Below are 23,150 nucleotides of genomic sequence, written 5' to 3'. Positions count from 1 at the left end.
GCCAAAATATTTTAATTTCCACTTCTTCAGACTTGCTTTGCCTTCATTGTCTCTATTTTTACTGCATTTTGTGACAGACAGCTTGTCTCTAACAAGTGAAAGTTTGCCATTACAGTAAATCTTTCTGCAATATGGCCAGCAAAATATTAGCAGTAAAGGAGCCTTTCCTTTTCAATAATTCTGCTTATTAAAATCACTGCCTGTAATTCAGAGATGCACTGTCCGTACTTGGGGAGGAACCGAAAGCAGAAGGTGCTGCCCCCTTTGCAGAGGCTGTGCAGCCGGCCTGGGGTGGTGCAGCCTGTGCAGGAGACCCGTCTCCTTGGTCGTGGACATCGGAGATACGGGATTCTTAAGGCTCGTGTAGAGCTGACTAAAATGCTGGGTGTTCCGATTTCGGCCAAATTCCTCAGGGGAACAAGTCCCGTTCCTTTATCAGGGCCAGGGCTGGACGACCCCGGTGGGGCGGGGGGCATCTCCCGTGCGGGGACCGACAGCCGCTGCGGGGTGTTGTCTCTCCGCCGGGCCGGAGCCGTGCCCTGCCCGCGCTCCTCGGCAGCGCCGGTGCCGGTGGGCTCCGGACCGAGCCCTCTGGCCGCGATGCGGCGGGAGGGGCCGGGCCGAGCCGGGCCCGTGGGGCGGCGGGCGGGGGCGGCAGGGCGGGAGCCGGCCCGGGGTGGGGGTCACGGCGGGGCGGTGGCAGCCCCCGGCGGGGCCGTGGCCGGTCCCGGGGCTTCGCGCTAAACCGCGGCTGCCGCCGGGGGGACGCCCCGAGGGGGGCGGCGGGGCCGGCGGGGGGCGGCTCCCGGGGCCGCGGCCGGCGGGAGGCGGCCGGGGGCGGCCGTGGCGGCGCGGCCCTGCCCAGCGCCGGCTCCGCTCCGCGCCTGGTTGGTGCCGTCGGGGCCGGGGGCGCGGCCAGGCCGGGGCCGTCCCGGTAAAGCGGCGGCGCGGGCGGCGCGGCCCCGCACCATGGAGGGGCACCTGGCGCGCTGCAAGATCGTGGTGGTGGGGGACACGCAGTGCGGCAAGACGGCGCTGCTGCACGTCTTCGCCAAGGACTGCTACCCCGAGGTGCGGCGGGCGGGCGGGCGGGCGCGGCAGGGCTCGGCTCGGCAGGGCTCGGCTCGGCGCGGCAGGGCTCGGCTCGGCGCGGCCGGGCTCGGCTCGGCTCGGCGCGGCAGGGCTCGGCTCGGCAGGGCTCGGCTCGGCGCGGCAGGGCTCGGCTCGGCGCGGCAGGGCTCGGCTCGGCGCGGCAGGGCTCGGCGCGGCCGGGCTCGGCGCGGCGCGGCCGGGCTCGGCTCACCTCTGCTCTCCCCTCCGTCCCCCCCAGAGCTACGTCCCCACCGTCTTCGAGAACTACACGGCCAGCTTCGAGATCGACAAGCAGCGCACCGAGCTCAACATGTGGGACACCTCAGGTGGGCTGGGGGCTGCGCGGCGGGGGGCGGCGGGGCCGGGCTCGTCCCTCCGGCCGGGGTCCCCCCGTGCCCGTCCCCGGAGCCCCTGGCCGGGCTGGGGCGCGCCCCGGCAGCCCCGCCGGCGCTCCGGGGCGGTCGGCGGGTCTCGCCGCCCCGGCGTTCCGCTCTCTGTCCCCGCGGCCGGCGCCGTGCAGCCGCCGGTGCGGCCCTGCGGCGCCGCCCACGCCCCGGTAGGGACCCGGCCGAGCGAGGACAAAACCAGCCCGGGGGTGCGAGGTGAGGCCGGGGAGGGACGGGCAAGAGGCAAGGCGCAGCTTGAGGAGGGAGGCCTCACCTCGGAGAGGAATGCGCTGTCCTTTCATCACTCCGCGACAGAGCGTCTGGGGTTCTTTGGGGTTGTTTGTTTGTTTGTTGGTTTGGTTTGGTTTGGTTTTGCCTCTTTGTGTCCTCAGTTGCGATTCTGCATGAAGCCGTAGGCACAGCTGCCCCAGCCCACCGAGACCCTTCCCAAACTTCGTGCTGTCTTTCTGTGGAGGCGTGAGTTGCAAGTGAAGTGCTTGATGCAGAGCTAATAAAAATATTGGCATCCAGCAAAGTTCATATGCACCTTTCGATTTACCTCTGGCAATCTCTTTGGACCGTTGTGTACACATGATGCAGCTTAATGCTGTGCTCTGTTGGTGTGCGTACGCCACAGGCTTGCTGGTGCTCTTTCCCCATAATTTCTGGAGTCCTTATGACAAATGAAGTCCTCCTGGTGTCCAAGAGTAATAGTAAATTAAAATGTGACCTAGGACTTTCTTTGCGCTTGTGCACTCAAATTCCTTGCAGTGATTTTACATCCATCAAATTACAGCTGTAGGATCAGCACAGCTCTACCTAGAGTAGTGACTTTACAGAGTCTTGGACTAGCTCTAATGTGTAAAATGTGTTGTGTTTGTTGAGTCAGCTCTGGAGCTTCCTGACCCAGGAGACCTTGCTTTTGCTGCTTTTTATTCCCTGAGACAAAAAAGGGTCTTTTACTTTGCCCGCAGAATGTGTGATGGGATGTGAGCCACAAGGATGCTGGCTCTTAGGGCCGCTCTTGGTGCTGGAGCCGTGGATGAAGCAGTGGCTCTCAGCATTTGACTGGGAGCAGTGCTTGAAGCACAGAATGGTGGCTACGTTGCGGAAGTCATTGCATGGTGGATGGTGCTGGGCTGATGTGTCTGCGCGAAGTCCCTCCGATGTGGTAACAGCGAAGCCATCCTGGTCAACCCTGGGGCCTTCCCTGCACAGGGTTCCCCGGAGCTGCTCCGACAGGGTGAGTCTGGATCAGGGTGTGCTGGGAGCGAGGGGTGGCGACCCCACGTGCGACTGGGGCGCGCTTGTGCGTACGCCCACAGCTTCATCACCCCGTGGCACCGGTGGGTTTCCAAACTGTGGGCTTCCGCAGCCTACGAAAAGAGACTGGGTGGGGTATCTTTGTTAGGTACGGAATGGCTTTGCTCCGAGTGTCTGTATTTGACATGAAAAACTTCACCTTTTAGGGTGCGGAAGCACGTTTGATACGTTGCCTGCTTTTTAGAAATTCTCCAGAATGTTTGGCTTTGATCTTACAAATGTTAAAAGAAAAGGACATGATAAAAAGTCTTTAAAGCTGTGTATGTGTATCTGATACCTGCATCTGATGCTGGCATGCATTTTCACCCTTTCCAATGAAAGATATGTTTGTCTAATGTTTATCTCTATAGCCAAGAGGAGATGGATGTTGATTCTTTCTCCCTTCTCCTTATGAAATATAAGACCTTTTAACAGCTTTGCTGAAGGTAGAGTTTGCTAGATAGTTTTCCAGATAAATTCCCTTCTGTTGCAGCTTTGATTTGAAATAACACAGGAACTAGTTCTTCAATGAACAGTCCTGCAAAGCAATACACAGCAATTTTCCCTAGTAATCAAACTGGTATTTTTAGCTGTAGACTGCAAGGTGCTGTTGAACTTCCACTACCCTTTGGAGACACCTGTAAACGGGAGCTTTGGTAAAATAAGTTTTGCACAATAGCGAATTGAACCAGCTGAGCTGAAGGGATTGAGTGGCTACTTGCCCTCCTCCTGCAGAATGACAGGCACTGGGGTGCACTTTCCCTTGTCTCTGTGCTACCTCCTGTCTCTTTCAAGCAGCTTTGCATGCAGGGGCTTATTGTTCATGATAAATTCCATCCCCGCAACAGCGGGAAGGGGGGTGCTGGGAAACTGCTCCCCTCCTCCTGTCAAGATTGCCCTTTATATTTTAAACACTCGCCATCCTCTTAGATAAGCAATCGGAACTGAAGGTCTCCTCCAGAAATCAGAAGAGAGAACTGGACAGAGGAGCTGACTACTGAGTTTTTTTGTTTATTTGGTCGTTTGTTTTTTTTTTAAATTCCCCACCCTGCCCCCTAGTTAGTGGTGGGACACTCTGGAAGCTGCGCAGGGTGAGCTGAGCGTCATCTGGCAATGGGTGTTGGGGCAAGAGCAGTCTGCCTGGAAAACTCCCTTTATTGCGACCGAGCGGGGCCACAGCCTACCTGGCCGCTCAGAAGTCCCGTTGATAATCTCTGTACAAACCAGGATGTTGTCTGCTCCCTGGGGTTTGTAGTACTGGCTGATATAAATGTGTTGGAAAATGCAGCCTTTCAGGCTGAATCTGCCCCTCCTGCTAAGTGGCAAACGCAGACTGTGACATTAGCAGCAGGCAGTAAATCTAGTTAGCGAAATATTGCCATAGGGTGGACAGAAGTGATGGAGAACTGAATGGCTCCCAAATTGTATTGGGACTTCTGATTTCCTTTTAGTGTCTTTTAACCCTTTGTCCATTGATTAATTCCTGAGGCCGGAGGGTGACTCTAGAGAGTTTCCGGCACTGAGAATCCTTCACAAGGATGCAATCTGTGCCGCTCAGGCAGGGCAAATGCGAGGACTCTGCAGCGCCTGAGCTGCCTTAGATCTAGGAACCTACCAGGGAGACGAGTGAACCAAGTGTGAGCTTGACCCCCGGTCCGTCATCCGCAGGTGCTGGTTGCATTTCATGTTTGTTTCTGTTTAAGTTAGTCCCACCTTGGGGCATACTGTGAGAGTGAAATTGCTTCAGGTGGCATTTTACAGCACAGCAGGGATGTCCCATCCCTCTCGTCCCCCTGAAAGCCTGTGCTACATGCCGTTTTCTAAAGCCTCCATTAAAAAGCAGTTGACATTTTGGTGTGTGAGGGAAGGGGTGCAGAGCCTGCTGCCATACGGGGTGGACAGGATTCCGGCTCCGGGGAGCTGCCATGCCCTGGCACCTCTGCTCATGAGCCTTACGGAGGATGTGGTGCTTTGCTGCTCTTCGTGCTCCCATTCTGGCAAATTCTTTCTTTGCTGCCTGTTGGCTGAACGTGCTCAGCACAGAAACAGCTCCTCTGCACGGCGCTCGTATCTTGTGGCGGGGGGGAAACTCCAGTTCGACGGGATGCCTGATGGCTTGGGAGTGCTGTTCCCAAAGGGCTGGGTGCCTCCCAGACCCGCAGTGCTGGTCCCCCAGACCCGTCAGGAGGAGCTTTCTTCCTTGTGGCCAGGTGGAGGAAGGGCGGATGGTTTTGTGAACACTAGCAATGCTTTGCAAAGAGTAGGCGAGTTTCATTTCCATGCTTCAGAGGTGTGAAAGGGAGCGCAATTACCATTAGGCGTGCACCGGGCAGGTGGGTTTTCCTCAGCAGTGTAATAGCTGTGTTCCCTGTGGGATCAGGGAGTGTCTGTGTGTCCACCCCACTCTGGGATGTCTCGCGCCTTGAGCGGAGCTGCTGCGGTGTTCAGCAGGTCTCTGTTGGTGGGAGCATCCAGCGCTGGCTGACCTCCTTCCCAGGGAGTGGCTCTCGGCGCGTCCCTGCGGTGACTCGGGCATCGCCGGCAGACTGCTGCCCCGGACCCCGGACTGGCCCAGTGCCCCCACTCGTCCCGGCTGCTGCACCGGCGGCCCCGCAGAGCCCCTTCCCTGGCACTGGGTACCAGCAGGACGAGGGGGCTCAGTCAGCGCTGCTGCCCGATGCCTTGGCAAGGCCAGGGTGCTACAGCATCGGTGCTGGCAGGTCTGAGGCTTTGCCCTGCACCTATGTGGGCTTTTTGTTTTGTTTTCAATAATAATGGAGATGAAGCTACTTGGTGTGTGGCAGCCTGGGCTCAGTTCTTTGTTTTTGGTTCACACCCCTTTATGCAGGGAGGCTCTGCCTGCTTTCTGTGTCTGTGGCCTCAAAGTGCAGGCAGGCAGAGCGGTGATGTGACCTGAGGCCATTTATCTGCTTGGTGCATCTTTTGCTGATGCAGATCCTGGTGCAGAGTAGAACTGCCCGTTTCTGGTGGGGGCATCTGTGCCCGTGGCTCGGGGGGAGGCCCAGGCCTGGCGTTGTGCCTTGCACATGATCACTGATGTCTTGGAAGGCTGCCGGAGAGGACATTTCTGTCCCTTGCGGACCAGCAGGATCCACTGTTGCTGAGAGCCGCAGCGTCCACCACAACCTGCAACGTTGTGAAGGTCAGTGCCCGCAGGTGCGGCAGTGCCCTCCTCTGTGCTGCAGCTCACACCAGCGGAGCTGCATGGCTGCCGCTCCTTCGCCGGGGCTTCTGTCTCTTAAGCAGATGTGCTTTCAAGACAAGAATAACACTGTGAGTTGCAAATCCCCCTCCGCCTCCCTCTTTGCCTGTACTCAGCAAACAGTCTGCCTTGGTATGGCCTGTGTGGGAACCTACAGGCTGCAATAACAGATCCTTCTTTAGGGGAACTACCGAGGAATGTTGATGAGATTAGAGAACTGAAAGGGGCCTGAGTTTAGCCATGGCATCTCCATGGATGCTGAGGCTGTCTGTGCCTGGATTCTCAGCGTGTGGCTCTAGGATTGCCATGGCTGCCTCTTCCGAAGTGCAAGAGCAAGTTCTGTCTTGGGAAGAGTTCAATGCCACTTGCACTCTGAGGCAGAGAAAAAATGCAGAGATGCCCTTTCCGTGCCAAAATAGCTCCTCCCATGCTCCCTGTTGAGCCTGGGAGCTTGAAACCAGCATACTTGTGCTCTGCCTCAGCACAAATACGTAGTTAAGCCTAAAAATATGTGCAGCTGGGTCACATTCTCAGGCAGGTCAGTAACCAGTCAGACAGATGTTTAAAGAGTTGCAGCAGAAACAGCAGCAGAAATGCTTACGCTGGAGTGGGTGGAGGATGGAAGTGAGAAGACATGACATGACATGACGGTCCCCGGGAGGATTGTCTCGCTGGGTGTGGGGGTGCTGCGATGCTGTGTGGCTCAGGGATGGAGGTTGCTTCTGTACCTCCCTGCAGCGAGGGCAGCGTGCCCTATGGCAGCGTCTGTCCCTTCTCCCCTATGGATCCGGGAGGCTCGGCCTCTGCAGGGCTGGGGGGTCTCCCAGGAGTTGTGGCAGGTGCTCCGTAGGAACAGTGCCATTAGCGACAACCAGCTGACCCTGCTGGCTGCTGCAGCCTCGCAGACGAGGGAGGGCTTTCTGTGGCGTGGATTTGCTCCCAGCTCTGATGCAGACCCCTGTCCCAGCATGGAGGTGATCTGTTCTCTCCCGTGGGCAAGGGCAGCACCACTCTGCTCCCCACGCTTCTTCTGTCAGCCTGGCTGCTCTGTGGCACCTCCCAATGCTGCTTTAACACTGATTTAACGTGTTTAGGGCAAGCAGGAGCTCACATAAACAGACCTCCAGAAACTCCCCGGAGCAGGGCAGTCACACCCCATCCTCTGCCTGTGATGGCTTGCCTCTCTAATAGCCCTCACCCAGGGCGGTGCCAAGGGTGCCCCTCTCACCCCACCAAACAGTGTGAGTGTGCTTTGGGACGGCTGACGGGGGGCAGCAGGAGACTTTGCAGGAGGGAGAGCTCTGAAGGAGCTGGTTGGCGTGCGCCCCGGGACCCGTGCGTGCGGTGAGGACGTGGAGGCAGCTTTCCTTTTACCTCAGATTCCGAAGATAAAACCTCCACTCGATTAAACTTCACAATTGCACAGGCCCAGCCTTCCCTGTGGGGAGAAAACTTCCCTGGTAGCTGAGAAATCATGGAGGGATCTGCTGCTTATGCACAGCAAACCTGAAATGTGCAACACTGCATAAAGATAATTGCATTCGTTCAGCCCTTGGACGCGTTCCCCAAAGCGCTGGCCGTGCTGTGGGAATTTGTCGCCGCTCCTAGTCCTTGTTGTACCCCATAGAAGGGACGACAGGTTGTGGCAATGCCCATTGCCCTTGTGACATGGCAAGAGTGCCGGGAAGGGACTTCTGGCTCCCATTTGTCTCCCTTGTCAGCTGCCACAGGCGTGATTTCCAGCTGCTTGTGAGAAGCCTGGATGAGCTACTCGGGCTGCCTTTGCAGCCTCAGCCCTCCCACCCCACTCATCGATGCTCCCCCAGAGATGCCAGCGTGGACTTCTACAAAGAGCTTCCAGAGCTGCCTTCCAGCTGCCAGAGTGAGGGTTGCTCATCTTCCGTGAGCACGCTTCTCTGAACCTCTGTGAGCTGCGTGTGTGAGACAGGCCACAGGATCTGGATGAGGCAGAAGCACCCTGTGCCTGCCTGAGCTGGGGCTTCCTCTGCCGGTAATTCCAGCAGAACAGCCTCCTCCTGAGTGACAGGTTTCCGGTGATAAGATCTGGAGAGGGGCCCAGGAATGCTACCTCAGCCTGTGCAAATACCATTCCCTTCATCCTGATCATGACCGTCCTGAAGGTACGCCAGCTGGGCTGTTTAGTTGTTTACTCATTTTTGTATGTGCATCGTAAGAATTAGGAGCAGAGGTTAATTGTCCAAGGTGATTAGCTGTTGTTTCAGTCATGCACTCTCTAGATGATTGCTTGTTCCATGTCATGGAACCGTTTACTCCTTTCCTACACTTCAGGGGTTCGCAGTGACGTTGCACAAGCAAGAGAAGCGTCATGGTCCAGCCATGAGAGAAGCTTGTAAAAGTCCAGGGGCCGATGGCTGTGCCCTGTTCAGCATCCCTCAGAGGGTGGTTGCAGTAGTGGCCAGCAGCTCCCTCTGCTGCTTTCTCCCTCCCTCCAGCTTTGGTGGGATGCTCGTCTCTCCTCGTTTTGCCCACCTTCTCTCTGGCAGGCAGGGCTTTGTGTCATTTCAAGGCAACTCTCTGGCCCTGATCTTGCTGCCCGTCAGGGCCCCATCGTGAGGCTCTGTCATACCCTAACTTCTGAGGAACAAATTGTGACCTTCACTTGGGTAAAACCTTTCCGAGGCCTTGCCTGAAGGGCGGCGGGATCTCCTTTTCGTCGCAAAGCCTGCCGCCCGAGGGTTTTCTGTGAGGAGACGCAGGGGATGCGCTGGTAAAAGCTTTGCCGCTTGGGCTGTGGTGGAGCCGGGCTCTCAGAGAGCCAGCTTCGCCTGGCTGCGTTGTTGCTGTGGGCAGAGCCAGGAACCTCGAGCAGCGCCGGGCACCTCGGTGCTGGCAGGGGTAGCGGTTCGTGCTTGTCATCCTGGCGTTTCGCGTGCGGACAGCCAGCTCTTCGCTGCGGGGTGGCACCTGGCACGGTGGCGGCTCAGTTTGGCTCTGTTTTGCCAGGTCTGCTTTGCTCTTAGTACCACTCACTTTAATCTCTAATGTCACTAATTGCCGCTTCTTTCGTGATTGTGACCCCGGAGCTGTCGGGTCTGGGCTTCGGACTGCGGTGCTGCCAGAGCCCGTCATTACCAGTGTCTCTGAGTCTGTCACCAGTGCTTTAATTCCTGTCTCTGCCACTTGTCACTTTTCTGGGCTGGACTCTAATGAGCACTATATTAGTGTCAGAAACATGTTTTGTGTATCAGTGGGTTCTGCATTATCCTCCCCCTCCAGACAATAACCAGCCAGGCAGGATCAGGGATCCTTAACCTGCCTCTCAGCTCCGGCTGAGCGGGGACCTGCAGGGTGCTCAGGAATATTGCTGCAGTTTATCAATCTTCAAACAAAAAAAAAATCCACCAATTTTCTTTCAGGAGAGAAGGTCTGATTTCACACTGGGAGGATGAAGTCCGTCTCTGAACTTGTGATGGCTCAGATCTTTGTCTCCCTGATGTGCCGCGACTGCAGTCTGGGAGGCTGCAGTGGCTAATTTTCTGGTCTTCATAAAGACCATCAGCGCTAATGAGACAGGGAACGAGGAGGGCATTTGCATATTCTGGCGTGTTGTGTGCCAGGCACGATGAGCTATAGGTCAACATTGGCTTCTGCCTTTATAAAGGTAACTAAAATGTTAAAGGTAGGGACCTGTGTCTGCAGAGTTTAGCACGCTTGTGGTTCCTCCTAAGTGAGAGGTCGTCTCTGAGAAGCACTTTGTTTTGGAGGCGCCTGTTCCTGGGCTCTGGGAGGCCCAGCTCCCCGGCTGCAGCGGGGCGCCTTGCAGATATCTTGGGGGATCGTGCAAGCAGGACGCACCTGCAGAAACCCCAAGCTGACCGCAGCGGGAGCCGCGTCGTGGGCCACGCAGGAGGCTGTGGGCACCGCGGCTGCCCGTGAACACGAGTGACGTCTCAGCACAGGCAGCTTCATCCTCACGGATGGGGATCTGAGCCTGTTGTGCGCTTGGCTGGGGAGCTCCGCGACCTGCCCGTTCCCAGAGGTGCTGGCTGGGCTCTTGCATGGTTGAGCTAAGTTGAGTAAAAAAGACCACAGAAGAAAAATTTCTTTTGTTGTCTATTCCCAGTAGGATAAAGGGACTGGGCATGACCTTCGGGGTTGTTCAACTGCTGCTCTCCAGTCTTCCCTGAAGCTGAATTCCTCTTCGCTGCCGTAAACTCTGCCATTGTTTCTCTGAGCTGATTTCCCCTCTTCTAGCAGTGGGAAATATTTTAGGGTGACTCCGTGCCCTCTTGTTGCATCTGCAGAGGAAATGGCAGCTCTGGAGTGTCGTGGATGTCTCAGAAAACCAGCCGAGATTTTTGTGGGCTCACCATGGGGACTGGCCTCGCCTCTCTGTACCAGGGTGTCTGGGACAGCTGCCACTTCTGGCCTTTCATTCACGGCCAGGTTTTCAATCCAGCATTTTCATGCTTTCCCCTTGATGGGCCCTGGGAGGAGACAATAGCCGGGCTGTAACAGGGGATGTGTGCCTTTCTCATGCAAATGGTGCCTGCGCTGGGAGAGCCCGTTCAGAGCCTTAGCCCTGAGCTCAGCCTTTGCGGTGGAGCTGGGTGAGGGGCAGGGGTGGGGGCACCCAGCTGGCACGGCCAGAAGTTGCCTGGGTTGTTGTGGTCCCCTTCCCCAGTGGCAGCTTTTTGCCCAGCTGTGGTCTGATCCAGGAGCAGCTGGGTGGGTTGTTCTCTGCCCAGCACATCTGTGAATTGTAGAGAGATTTCGTTTTCAGTCTTAAAGGTGTGATATAAATAAAATATACTATTATTATTAACACCTTCATCATCATCTGCCCTGGCAGAGGAACAATTAATCATGAAAGCCATTACATTCACTGGCACCTCATGTAATATTAACCAGGTCTGGAGTGCTCATGTGGGGAAGGCATGCGGTGACTGGAGGTGAGCGTCCTGCTCCCACACCAGACCTCTGCTGCAGCTGCCTGGGCAGGTGAGAAGGGGGCTCAGAGCCGTGCCTCTGCGTGCAGGGCCTTTGCTTCTAGTAAGCAGTCGCTCAGATACATTTCTTGGCAACAAAAGGCCACTTGGAGCTGTGATTTCAGCTCCAGAAAGCCCTGCTTAACCTCAGGACAGGCTGAGCACGTGTCCTGGTACACAGCAGCTCCGAAGGGTTTGAGCCCTTGTCTTGGGAAGCTCTGGAGGGCCCTATGGCTGGTGAAGCTCAGTGAAGGGTGATTTGGACCCCTGGCAGCGGAGGGGATAAGCCTCCTCGTGTCTGATGCTGGGTGAGATGTGGCACGCGCTTCTTGCCATGCACGGGGGGAGGATACTGAGACAGCTGCACCTTGGTTCTGCTTTGACAGCTTTGTCCTCTGGAGGAAGGCTTGGCTGAACTGGTGGTGGGATTTGTCTAGCAAAGAAAACATCCATCTGTACCCTCTAAAGGCTGCTGCTCGTCTGGCACCTCTGTGTGGGGAGGTAACCCGAAGCTCTTTGGGTTGTCGACGCAGCACTCCAGAAAGCTGGGATGAATTTCTGCTTCATTCTGTGAAGGATGTTCTTGGATGTCGCTGCAGAAAGCAGCATGCGCCGCAGCGCTGTTGGCTCTACGGCAAGGGTTTACAGTGAGCCCTCCGAGACGAGTGCGATGCTGAAAAATTTAGGTCTTGGCAGTGCTCGTCTCTGTTTCAAGCCAGAGCTGGCTGGGGTTGCGGGAGCCCCTTGCAGAGCAGCTCATGGCTCTGCATGCATATTTGCTTTGCTGGTGTGTAATGTGCTATTGTTGGATGGAGGGTGCCCATGTGAGGAGGCTCATTATCTCTCAGAACAGCTAATAAGGAGCAAATGAAGATTAACGCTATGTTGGTATAGATGAAACAGCACGTTTCAGTCCCCTGCTCGAGAGCAGCATCTCTGAGTCACGGTGCCAGGCATTTTGAGGGGTTGCCAGCTGATAAGAAAGAGGAGCTACTCATGGCTGTATCTGCCCCTGAATTTCAGACAACTGTGGGGATTTTATTTTTAAGCTGTTTTTTAGCTTGCTCCAATTTTCTCTCTTTAATCATGAACAGATGCACATAGGTCCTGTTTCTTGCAAACCTGGGTGGCAAGTGGGAGAATGACTCATGCAGTAAAGGAAGGCTGGATCTGCAGACACACAAGCCTGGGGTGTGAGTGCGTTTGGAAGTGCCAGACTGAGGGTCTCTGGGGTGTCTTGCTGGAATATCTGAAAGGTGTCGAGTGCTCAGAATCAATAAAACTGAAGACCTGGAGTTGAGGGAACGGAGGCTTTTGTGTTTTGGGGTTTTGTTTTAATTGTCATACTGAATGGAAAAATAATAGATGCAAAAACTAGAAGAATAATCCCCCGGACAGAACTTCCTGATTCAGCAGAGACATCTCCAAAGAAAGGCGGAGCTTACCTAAGCCTGGAGCCCAGCAGCTCTCCTGCCCTGTGGGGCAGCGCTGACCATCGGCCTCCATCAATCTCCTGGGGTGGGGCAGAGGCTTCTGCAGCCGGGTCCGTGAGCGCTGGCTGGTACCCACTGCCAGAGCAGCCGGTGGGTTGAACCACTGGCGGAGGTGCTGGCGTGGCAGCTTCCTATTGCGGTGCCTGCTGGCACCGCTACCACGTGCCTCTGCCAGCGGCAGGGGTTGCTCCTGCGCTTTGGAGTTGGAGCAGAAAGATAATGAATATGAAGGCAATTTTGATCTCGTTAAGAAAATGAGGCTCTTGACCTCATGCATCCCTTCCCTCACGTCCTCCCGTGAGCACAGGGGTCTTTCCTCCCGTAGCCCCAGGTGGTGGTTCCTGGCGCTGGGGCGGGGATGGTGGTGGCTCCCCGGGATAACCGAGGGGCCGTGCTCCGGCGTGCAGGCGCGCGAGGAGCTGCCTGGCTGCTGGGGGGAGCAGCAGGTTGCTATGATACAGTTTGCTGTGGCGATTCTGTGCTGAACGGGGCCAAAACCACCTCTACAAAAGGAGCGTTCCTGGGCTGGGAGGGGGCAAATTTATCTGCAGTGTTTATGTAAAGCTGAGGACCTGCGTGGAGAGGATGTGCGTGGGAATGCTTTCCTCCGGAGTGTGCTGAGGGCCCCTGTCTGGAGGCAGCATGGGGGAGAGGGCATGGCTCGGATAAAGGACCCAGCAAATCCAGGCATGCAGATCAGTGTTGGGTCTCACATCCCATCAGGTAAACCCACACCAGGCACAAGACTTAAAACTCAGTCCAAAAGGGAGCTCGGCGCTACTGAGCTTGGTGCCGCCTTTGAGAGCGGCCCTGTCCTCAGCGGGAACCGGGTCACCTTGCTGTGCTGCAGGAGCATGGGAGGGAGTGGTTCACTGGTGCAGCTCTGCCAGTCATGAACTGAAGCAGCTTGAGCGTGCAGCGAGGTCGGAAATCTTCACGCCTGGTTTGCAGGTTAGCCCTGGCTCACTGTGCCTCCTGGTGCCCCAGCCTGCATCCTCCGTACGCATAGCTGCCCAAAATACCGCAGGGACTGGCTCCTTTCCATGCAGCGAACGTGACTTTCCCTCTAGGAAGGGGGCTGGGCTCTGCAGAGATCAGGGTCTGTTTCTTCTGTGCTGGATGCCAACTGCATCCCTTCCCGGTGACTTTGTAGGGACAGAGACCTGGGCCGCGGCTTCTCCCGCGGACGGGAGCAGGGGGTGCGGGTGCCTCTGCTCCAGCACGCTGGCAGCAGCACGGCTGCCTTAGAGCCGGAGATACCGGTAGCTGATTTTGCTGTGAATCCCAACGCGCATCGAATCCCAGGGTGCCTGCCCCAGGCTGCAGGCGAGCGGAGGGGGCTGCGTGGGCAGAGCTGGGGCTGCGCTGGTCGGAGCGTGCCCTGAGCTCTGCGCTGTGGGGGTTCCAGCGGGGCTGCGGCTGGTACCTTGCTGCGAGCTGGTGCCAAGGGGAGGGTGGGTGACCAGTCTCTGGACCTGGGCAGGGTCTGGGAAATCAAGACATGTCAGCCCTCAGCCTGCCCAGTGTGAGCTCTGAGCAGAGGCACGGTCACGGCTCTCCTGGCTGAGTCTTGCAGAGGGATCTGGGGTGTTTGCAAAGCACCTGTGCTGTGCTGGAGGGGCTGTAGCCCTCTCCGTGCTGTATGTCCCTTGTGAGCCCCTGTGCAGACAAGAGGCAGGGCTGGAGCCCCTGCGGAGAATCAACCTATTCTCCTCTCATGCTTGTCCCAGGCAGAGCCCCATCCTCCCGGAAACATAAGCCACCGTCATCCATAATTCATCAGGTGCTGAACTTCATCAAGGAGCCACCTGACACCTGGGCTGGGTGCCCCACCCTCCTCCCAGGGTGGGAAAGTGCTGGGTCTGGGCGTCCCAAGGGGCCACGGCAGGAAGCGCGTCCGGTTTCCTCGGCCTCGGGGTGGGTGATCCTTCTCTCCGAGGAGGCGGATTCAACAAGGACTCTGGTGTCTCTGCTTCCCCTTTTCATAAATAAACATCTGCTTCTCATCCCTCCAGGAAGTTTAAGCCATTGTAAAGCCAAAGATAAAACCGAAACTGTTCTTAAGCAGCGATGAGCTGATTGCTCCATTACTCTCTACTGAGGCATCTACAATCGCAGACAGAATGCACTTCAAATAAAAACGTTGCGGGACAATGACTTTAATGCCAGAAATTTCACTGAAGGTCTGTGTGCATGTGCGCGCGTGCGTGTGTGCAGCAGAAGCTGTGCAGGATTCAGGCTGGGCTCTCTGCCTGCTCACTGAGAAATCCTGCAGAATACAGAATCATCCCCTCCAATTTATAGCTTGTTCACCAAAGCCTGTCACATCTTTTATGTACCAAAAAGAATCTGTCTGACGTCTTCCAGCACAAACCCAGAGCAAAAGGCGATTCTTTTTTTACCTGTCTTAAATTCTCACAAGCTATGTGAGCAAGCTCTCCTGCATAAAGATGGCAAGAGAGGATAAAAAAATAGCAGCAGCAGTCCCTGTGTTCTCTCAGCCACACCTTTCCACCGTTAGTGGTACAGCAACTGCATGACAAGCAATAGGGTACCTACGCAAGTGGCAGGGAGAGGCATGTGCTGCTTTACAGTACCCCAGCCCTTCCAAGCTCCCTTTTCTGCAGCGAACCGACGTGCCCTGGCAGCACAGCTCCACCACCTCTTACTTGCCAGATGCTTACTAGGAAAGGGGAGGGGTGCAGAACTTGCCTTTATTTCCACTCTGCAAAGGGGTAAATGTAAGAGCACAAGGACAAAAACCTCTGACTTCTACGCCTAAACAAAGGGACCAAATCTTCGGCAAACCAAACTCTGCTGAACCTAATGGTGCCTTGTCACTGGTCAACAGCTTGGGTCATCTCCAGCAGAGCAGTTTGCATCATGTGGCAATATCTCCAGTTCTTACTGGAACTAAAGATCTCTTTTTCCCCGGCAGAGAGGGCTGAGGGTCCTAGCCTGCCCGTTCAGGTAGCAAGCACTCAGTGGGCTGAGACTTTCTGCTCACCACTCTCCTCCCGCTCCTCTCTGCAGGCTCAGCTTATTATGATAACGTCCGTCCCTTGGCCTACCCAGACTCGGATGCTGTGCTCATCTGCTTTGACATCAGCCGCCCGGAGACCCTGGACAGTGTGCTGAAGAAGGTGAGTGCCCGGCTGGCGAGATGGCTCCTCCGCAGCAGCGCACGGATCTGCCCTGGGGTCCCTGCTCCCTGAGACTCTCATCAGGGCTAAAAGCTCTGTCCCTGTGGCCAAGCCTTGGCTGGAGTTTGTGTGCTCCGATGGGGATGGTCGGCTGCTGCCAGTCCCTACATGGTCTGTGCAGAAAGCAAGATATTTCCATTTGAAAGCAGCCTAGTGAATGGTGTAGCTCTTGGTAGTGTGCAGCATGTGTGGGGGAGTCTGCGTGTATGCAGACGTACAAACGTGGGGACAGAGAGGAATGTAGGGCTTTTGTTCTGTTTTTCATTAAGACCTTGGGAAGCTTGTGCATCTCTCGTTAGCATAACCACCAGTGAGTGTGCCATGAATTGCTTGCAGCAGTTGAGAAGTGGCCCCCAGAGCCTGTTTCCATGCAAGTAGAGAGCTCAGTTTTTTGGCTGTCCCCTCGGTTCAGCATCTGCACAGTGAGAAAGACAGCAATCCGTTCCCTATAGCTTGACAAGAAGAATAATGAGCTGTGACACTGAATTTCAAGCACATGAATGAATAAAATGAGATGGCACAATGCCACTGGGCTGGGTAGCGCGCAGGGCCCTGAACACTGTCTGCCCTGGCAGAGCCAGCTGGCCATGCCCTGCATTAGCAGCTGAAAGTTTTCTACCTGCAAGTTAGCGCCTTTCAGCAAAGCAGATATTTCCAACTGGCAGGGCTGGCAGGTCCCGGTGAGCCCCACGGGGCTGGTGATCTGCCGTGGAGCACCGCTGGCTCCCAGCTGGTCCCTGCCTGCCACGCGTTGGGGGAGTAGGTGGCACCCAGGGAGGGGTTCCCATGCAAGGCTTTCCTCCGAGATGGCGTGAAGTCCAGCAACTCAGGATGCTGCTCAGGGTGGAGGGTAAATGGCCTCCTGGCCACCTGCCTGCCCTGGTCCTGGCTGCACCCCGCCTCCCTCCATGCAATTAAGGGAGCTGTGGTTTCAGCGAGCTCTCGCTGCTGTGCCGCAAAGCTGCAGAGAGCTCGCTGGTGGCTGCGTCCTGTCCCAGAGGCGAGTCTTGGCTGGCATCTTGTTTGTGAAGCTCTTTGAGACACTGAGGCATGTCAAGCTCTACAGAACAGCGACTCCTGTGGCTGTTCTCCCCAGCGAGCCCCAGGCTGCCGGCGCTGGGCTGGCCGCTGTCTGAACAAGTCACTTTGTACTGACTGCCCTCCTGGCCTCCTCTCACTTTGCCAAATGTTGTGCTGAAGCAAGTGCCTCTTACTCAGCTGCTGGGAGGGCTGAGAAGGGGGGTCTGTGTCTCAGAAGTGTCCTGGTGAGGGTACGGAGACCCTTCAGATAACTTGGTCAATGGCTCAGTGTTTCCTTCCAAAGCAGGCCGGGGGCACCAAGCGGAGGCATGTTCAGTGTGGACGGAAAGAATTCGCTGCTCAGCTTGGGAGTTAGCAGAATAATAATGCAAGCAAATCACACCTTAATGAGATGGAAACCCATCAATAATTAGCTGGGCTTGGGATTTATGTCTCTCTGCACACCCTTCATGTGAGCTTGCACTGCTTGGTGCAAGGTGTTCCCTGTGCAGCCTCACAGATGCTCTGAGTACTGTTAGGCAATGCCTTGTCTCTTTGATATGGTGACTTAAAATAAACCCTAAATCACAGGGGATTTCTTGAAGTGCCTCTGGGTAGATGCCTTGTTTCCATTGGTGCAGGCTTGCAGCCTGTGGAGGTGAGGAAAATTCCTAAGACACCATGAGGTCGAAATGGGTTTTAGCTCTTGATATCAGGCAAATAAGGAAAATAACACTCCCTATTCAAGCCTCAGGCAAAAATGCTAATTCAGCAGAGGAAATCTTTATTACTGCTGCCCTTCTGATGCCTGGGCTGCCTGTACAGCGTGTACACCTGAAGGGAAGAAGCCATCTGAGAGAATGCAAACAAGCAGCTTTTCATTTCGTACAGAGCAGGTTTTTGTGGGGTGGTGCCTTCATTCTGGCAAGTCTTGATAAAGCAGCAAATCTTAGGGTCCCTAAGGTGACAGTCATGTGCGAAGAGGGTCGCACCTCTCTCCATAGGCTGGCGAGCTCTGTGTCACTACAGACAGCCGTGACCTCTGCCCGCTAAGGACAGACCCTATAGCTCAATTCCTTCGAGGACTTTCATCCTTCAGGTAAATTGAGGTGCTTGAATTCCAGCTCCAGAACTGCACTGTCCTCCTCTAGCGGGTGTGTGAGCCCTTGACGCTGTGCGGCTGTGACACCAGAAATCTCCCAGAAGCTATGCAGCCCAGCATGCTGCCCCGGTGCCGGGGATGTGTGTCAGTCTTGCTGGACAAACGTCCCTGGCAGCAGGGAAGGGAGGTTCATGGTGAAGGTACTACAGCCCATCTCCTGGTGGAAAATAAGACTTTTCCATATTTTACAGTTGCTTTGGTCTGATATTGGTTGAACGAAACTTGGGTCATTCTTGGCACTTCCCTTCCCCACCAGGTTATGGACCCTGGGTTGTGGGCTTGGTTTTCTTTCTCCTAACTGCCTAGGATATATGCTTAACCATCAGTTAGCATAGCAGTAAATGGCTAATTCCAAGTGATATCTTTAGTGAGGGTGGGGGGTAAAACCTCTATTTATCACCTGCCTCCTACTTCAGAAGCACCAGATAAGTAACCAGGGTGTTGACACGCTAACGGGGCCGTACACGTCTCCCCTGGGGGAGGTCACAGGTGATGGTTTTATTTACTGCTGCGGACATTTAGCTGCACATTGGGCATTCATTTTTGGAGCTCTGAAAGACACCCTTAGTGCGAAGGACGTGGACATTTGCCCTGGTCTTCTCCTTCCATTGCTTCAATTCTTTATCTCCCTGGCTGTAGCTATGCTTTGAATGTCTTCATGACTTTAACATGTGGCTCCCGATAATAAACAAATAATGAGCGTGCTGTGCAAAGTGCTCCCCTCTGGTTCAAAAGGTCCAGCGAGGTTGACCTTTGGAGTCCCAGATCTGTGCACCAGACTGTGTGGTCGTTATTTTTCCACCGTCATACCCAGGAGCGGTCTCCCATAGCCCAGCACAGGGGACTGCAGCTGAGATTTAACAGGTTTGCAGGGCATACCTGGAACAAGCGAACATAAAGTTATCCGAGAGGCACTCTGACCATTCCCGTCCGTGCCTGTGGCAGTCATTAGAGTGCCCTGATGAGCTAATCAGTCTCTGAACAGCTGTGACCCCCGTTTGGAAAAGCCATACGCACCAGAGCGCACGGTCTTGGCCTCCGAAGTCTGCTTTCCAAACGCGATCCCATTAGAGCCCCGTGTTATATTCAGAACACTGGAAGCTGGCTGCCCCTGTGTTTCCCAACTTCAGCACAGCCTCCCGGCCTGCGTCCTCACTGAGAGCCCCCACTGACCATGGTGACCACCACTGCCCGTGCCCTTTCTCGTCTTCCTGAAATCTGGGCGTGCGGGCCGCGGTGGGGCCAAAACCAGCTCAGTGCCGGCACCAGGCACGGCAGGTCCGAGGCAGGAGACCTCAAAGTGGCATTGCAGTGGCTACCAGTAGCAGTCCTGGTACCCTGACTGGTCCAGGTCCAGACCCTGCGTAGAGACAAGCCAGGCGAGGGAGGGCGGCTCAGCGCGTGCTGGCGGTCGGCGGTGCCGGGACCCTGGGCTGCCGCAGTTGTCGTGCCCCTGTGGGAGAGGGAAGCGCTGTTTGCTGGTGGGAGCAGGAGAAGCTATGGACCAGACTCGTGGGCTCTGCCGTGGCGGTGGGGCATGGAGGCATTTGGCTGGATGATACTGTCCGATAGGAACCGATGGCACGACTCTCCTGGCCTGTCCGTCCCTCCAGGGCTGGGGGATCTTGGATGGGGCTCTTGGCCCGGTTGGAAAGGGGCTGGGAGCAACTGGCTGAGACTCTGTTGATTGCCTTTGTTGTTCCAATCTTGACCCTTTCGCAGGCTACCTGCTGCCAGAAGTAACTTGATGTGGAGGTGCCACTGGGCCTCTTGAATTGTCTCGTGTGCCAGCAGCCCCTGAGCACCTTCTCCCTCTTGTCTCCTCTGCAGTGGCAAGGGGAGACTCAGGAGTTCTGCCCCAACGCGAAGATTGTGCTGGTTGGCTGCAAGCTGGACATGCGGACAGACTTAAACACGCTCCGGGAGCTTTCCAAGCAGCGCCTCATCCCTGTGACGCACGAGCAGGTGTGTTTTGGCAGCCGTCCCCATAGGGCTCAGGGAGGTGAGGCAGGGACTTTCCTGAAGGACCTACTAGTACAAGGAAGCTCAGCAGCAAGTGACCCACTGTGCCCAGGTCTTGGTCTGAAGCTGCTTTGATCTTGGCTCATGGACTCTGAGCTGCTCATGTTTACAGCACTCTTTTCCCCAGCTCTGGCAGACCTTGACTTATTCCTGATGCTCTGCTGAACAGCTCCTGGTTAGTAGCCGGAAAGTCTTTCCTCAAAGGTGGTGGAGATGCCTGATTTGACAAGTTGGACTGGCTAAAGGGAAGTGTTGTGCTTCTGCATCTCCTAGTTCAGTGCAGCTCTTTCTGCTCCGAGTGACTCTCCTGCTTGGGTTCTGTGTTGGGGCAGCGCTGCTGGGGGGGGTCAAGCCACAGCTGGGGGGGGTCTGAGGGTCTGCTGCCGCGCTGCTGCAGCCGCCAGCGGACCCAGCAGTGTCTCCAGGCTGGCCCACAGACCTGGTCTCTGTGGTGCAGTGCAGGAGCGGCGGTGCTCTGGGCAGCTCTGTGCCTGGCTCCGTGTTGTGCAGAGCAGGTCCCAGGTGACTGTCCTGCGAGAGGGGTTGTCCATGCCCGCAGCTGCAGGGGTGGCACTGCGTTAGTGGGGAAGTGCAAGAGATCCGGGGTCCAGCGCCCCGTAGCACTGTCTGCTTGGGAGGCCTCGCGTCTGGCGATCTCACAGGTGCTCGCCCTTTATTCACGGAGGCGATGAGTGAACGTTGTGCCACAGTGCTCTGATAGGGCTGCCAGCGCAGACGGGGCTGACGGTGGTGTGAAAGGATGCTCCTTGCAGAGCGCTGCTCTTTTAACCGTCTTCCCTCTTCCTCCCACTCTCTCTGGATCGCAGGGCAGTGCGCTGGCACGGCAGATTGGGGCAGTGGCCTATGCAGAGTGCTCCTCCAAGGTCTCGGAGAACAGCGTACGGGATGTGTTTCATGTGACCACACTTGCCTCGGTCAACAGGGTGCACAAGAACTTGAAGCGCAGCAACTCCAAACGGGGACTGAAGCGGGCATCACAGATGCCTGGCAGGACGGACTTACTGAATGAGACAGAGATCAGGAAAGACCGAGCCAAGAGCTGCTCCATCATGTGAAAAACAGGCTGTAAATAATGTGTGTGTGTTGTCCATTTTGTACAGTAACTGGCTGAGACAAGGGCACGGCGCTGGCTGCAGGAGCCAGCCCGCCTTTCCGAAGCCTTTCTCTCAGTCTCTAGGGCTGAGCAAAGGTCCCAGCTGCAAACCGGGGTGCACGAGTCGCCCCCCACTGTGGAGACTTCTGGGTTGGCTGCTGCTGTGCGGATTGCTTGGGGTGAAGGAACCACTTAGCAGAGGAGTATTCAGGTGCTGGATGGTCTGTGACGGGGTGAAACAAAGTGAAAGGGAGTGATGCTGTGCGTGTGCCACCCTCCTCTACCCACGGCCCGGCCTCTGTGCCCGTGTGCCGCTCTACAGCACACACAGCGTGGGGTGGTGGGCTGTGTGGGACCTGGGCTGGAGGGTGGGAGGTGGGTGGAATTGCTAGCAGCAGAGTGCAATCAGGAGAAGGTATTCTTCCAATTTTCCTTTAGAAGAGAAGTGATGTTTGAGGTGGTGCTGCCTTCAGCTAGGCTGGACAGCAAGCCGCCATGGAAGGTGCAGGTCTGGGCCAGAGCTGGGAGGGGAGGCACCCTGGGAAGGAACCTTAACCTGACGAGACACCACGGTAGTCCACCTCCCGTGAAGAAAATAGATAGGTGGCTCCTTACACGGTATTTTAGAGACTTGAACTCCATTTGAAATCCAGCTGAGTGGATCTGGCTCCAAGGGAGAGGTCTATCCCAGCAGATGCATCCTGAGAGTTGTGGTTCCCTTCAGCAAGCAAATGCCACTCGGGAGCTTGTGTCCCAGCTGCTGACAGCCTGGTTACTCACCAGACTGCTCCCCGCCATGGGCAGCTGCGCTTCCGAGGTGCACGGCTTCTGAAAAAGCAGACTGCAATAACTAGCCATATCCTGCTCTCCACCCATTTCCAGCTGCAGATTGTGTTGCATGGTGCTGTGTTTGTCTGGTACAGATAACCAAAAAGATTATGTACGTATCTGCACCCTGCCTCCACTGTGGCAGCAGGAGGGAAGGTGCTTCCTGCCCCTCTTGCCCTGCTGTACAGCCTCCTCCCAACACCTCTCATTGCTTCTGCTGCTGCCCTCTCTAAATGCCTTTGACTACAGTGTTAGCCTTGACTTAACGTCACATAGACACTTTAAGGAAAAAAGAATCTGCTCCATTGCCAGATCCAGCTGTGTCAGTGGGCTACAGAAAACAAATAAACATCGTTGGAAAATGCATAGTGCTTGACTCTGTTCGTTTTTAATAGTCAAACCAGGCATCCTCTCAAAATGTCTGACTGCCTAATGTCTATGTGTGTCCTAATGTATTTTAGCTCTTGAAATACACTCACACATACACTTGAGTGAAAAACACAGATGACTTAGCTGCATGTATTCATTCTGGAGCTGAAACACCTGCCTTGAATAACCTCTTACTCCATTCTGAATCCTTAAACTCTGTGAAGCATTTGCAGGTTGTCTGTGCCCAATCCACCAGGCTGAGCTCACACAAGCTGCCCCCCGTCCTCGCTGTGTCAACAGCTGCAAATGAAGATAGTTTCTGAGTTAATATTTTGTGTCTACTCTCTCACCCAGGTCTTAGACTTCAGCTGCATCGTGAAGGCTATTTGGGGAATTAGGGCAGCTGAGTTACCAGCACAAGAAAAGCTCAAGCAATGACTGAATGCTGTTGTGCTGGGTGCAAGCTGCAAGAGCATGAAAATGCCTATCTGCAGTCTGGGAGGGAAGAAGCTGAGCAAGGCGCTGTGCCAAGAACAGCCTTCAGCATCGTGATGCTTTTCTCTTACGCTGCAGGATCCCTAGAGCCTTTGCAGATATTAGTGAAAAAACCCCGTGTCCCTGCTTGAACAGTAGCAATCAGTAGCTCACAAGTGTCACTACCAAGTCCTCTTAACCTGTGTGCATTTGTTCTCATCATCCTTGTGTAACATCATCACTGTGTCTCCCTTCTTTCCACGTAAGCCTCACTGGGATGTCAGCTGGGTGCCTGTTCCCCCCCAGCTCCTGCACAGAGAGGTCTGGAGACATGCAGTAAAACCAGCAAAGCCTGCAGAGGCACTGCAGGTGTCAGGCTGTTTAACCAGAGTGGAGATAAGCAGAGGAGCGATGGCTGAGGCTTGTGACAGACAAAACAGACGAGTTTGGCAGGAGAGAGAATACCCCTTGCCTGCACGACGAGCTGGGAAG

At 55.6% G+C, this 23,150-nt stretch overlaps 1 protein-coding gene across 1 annotated transcript; it reads left to right on the top strand.

Moving 5' to 3' along the window:
* The first annotated feature begins 841 nt into the window (after positions 1–841).
* Positions 842–22,167, top strand: RND2 (Rho family GTPase 2). Its single transcript, XM_064473007.1, has 5 exons — positions 842–1,071; positions 1,331–1,418; positions 15,500–15,609; positions 19,682–19,816; positions 20,701–22,167. Exons 1-5 carry the CDS (start codon positions 970–972, stop codon positions 20,947–20,949), a joined length of 684 nt encoding a protein of 227 aa, XP_064329077.1. The 5' UTR covers positions 842–969; the 3' UTR covers positions 20,950–22,167.
* The last annotated feature ends 983 nt before the right edge of the window (positions 22,168–23,150 follow it).

This window comes from Phalacrocorax carbo, chromosome 25, assembly GCF_963921805.1.
Source record: "Phalacrocorax carbo chromosome 25, bPhaCar2.1, whole genome shotgun sequence".
Classification (NCBI taxonomy): Eukaryota; Metazoa; Chordata; class Aves; order Suliformes; family Phalacrocoracidae; genus Phalacrocorax; species Phalacrocorax carbo.
Note: the sequence above shows the minus strand (reverse complement) of the source record. Positions and strands in the feature narration are given on the sequence as shown.

Bases quoted from the DNA above. Each gene is read 5' to 3' on its own strand.
- RND2 (XM_064473007.1), top strand. From the start codon at position 970: ATGGAGGGGCACCTGGCGCGCTGCAAGATCGTGGTGGTGGGGGACACG. The intron at 1,419-15,499 runs GTGGGCTGGGGG...TCCTCTCTGCAG, and splicing joins CAACATGTGGGACACCTCAG to GCTCAGCTTATTATGATAAC. The intron at 15,610-19,681 runs GTGAGTGCCCGG...TCTCCTCTGCAG, and splicing joins TGGACAGTGTGCTGAAGAAG to TGGCAAGGGGAGACTCAGGA.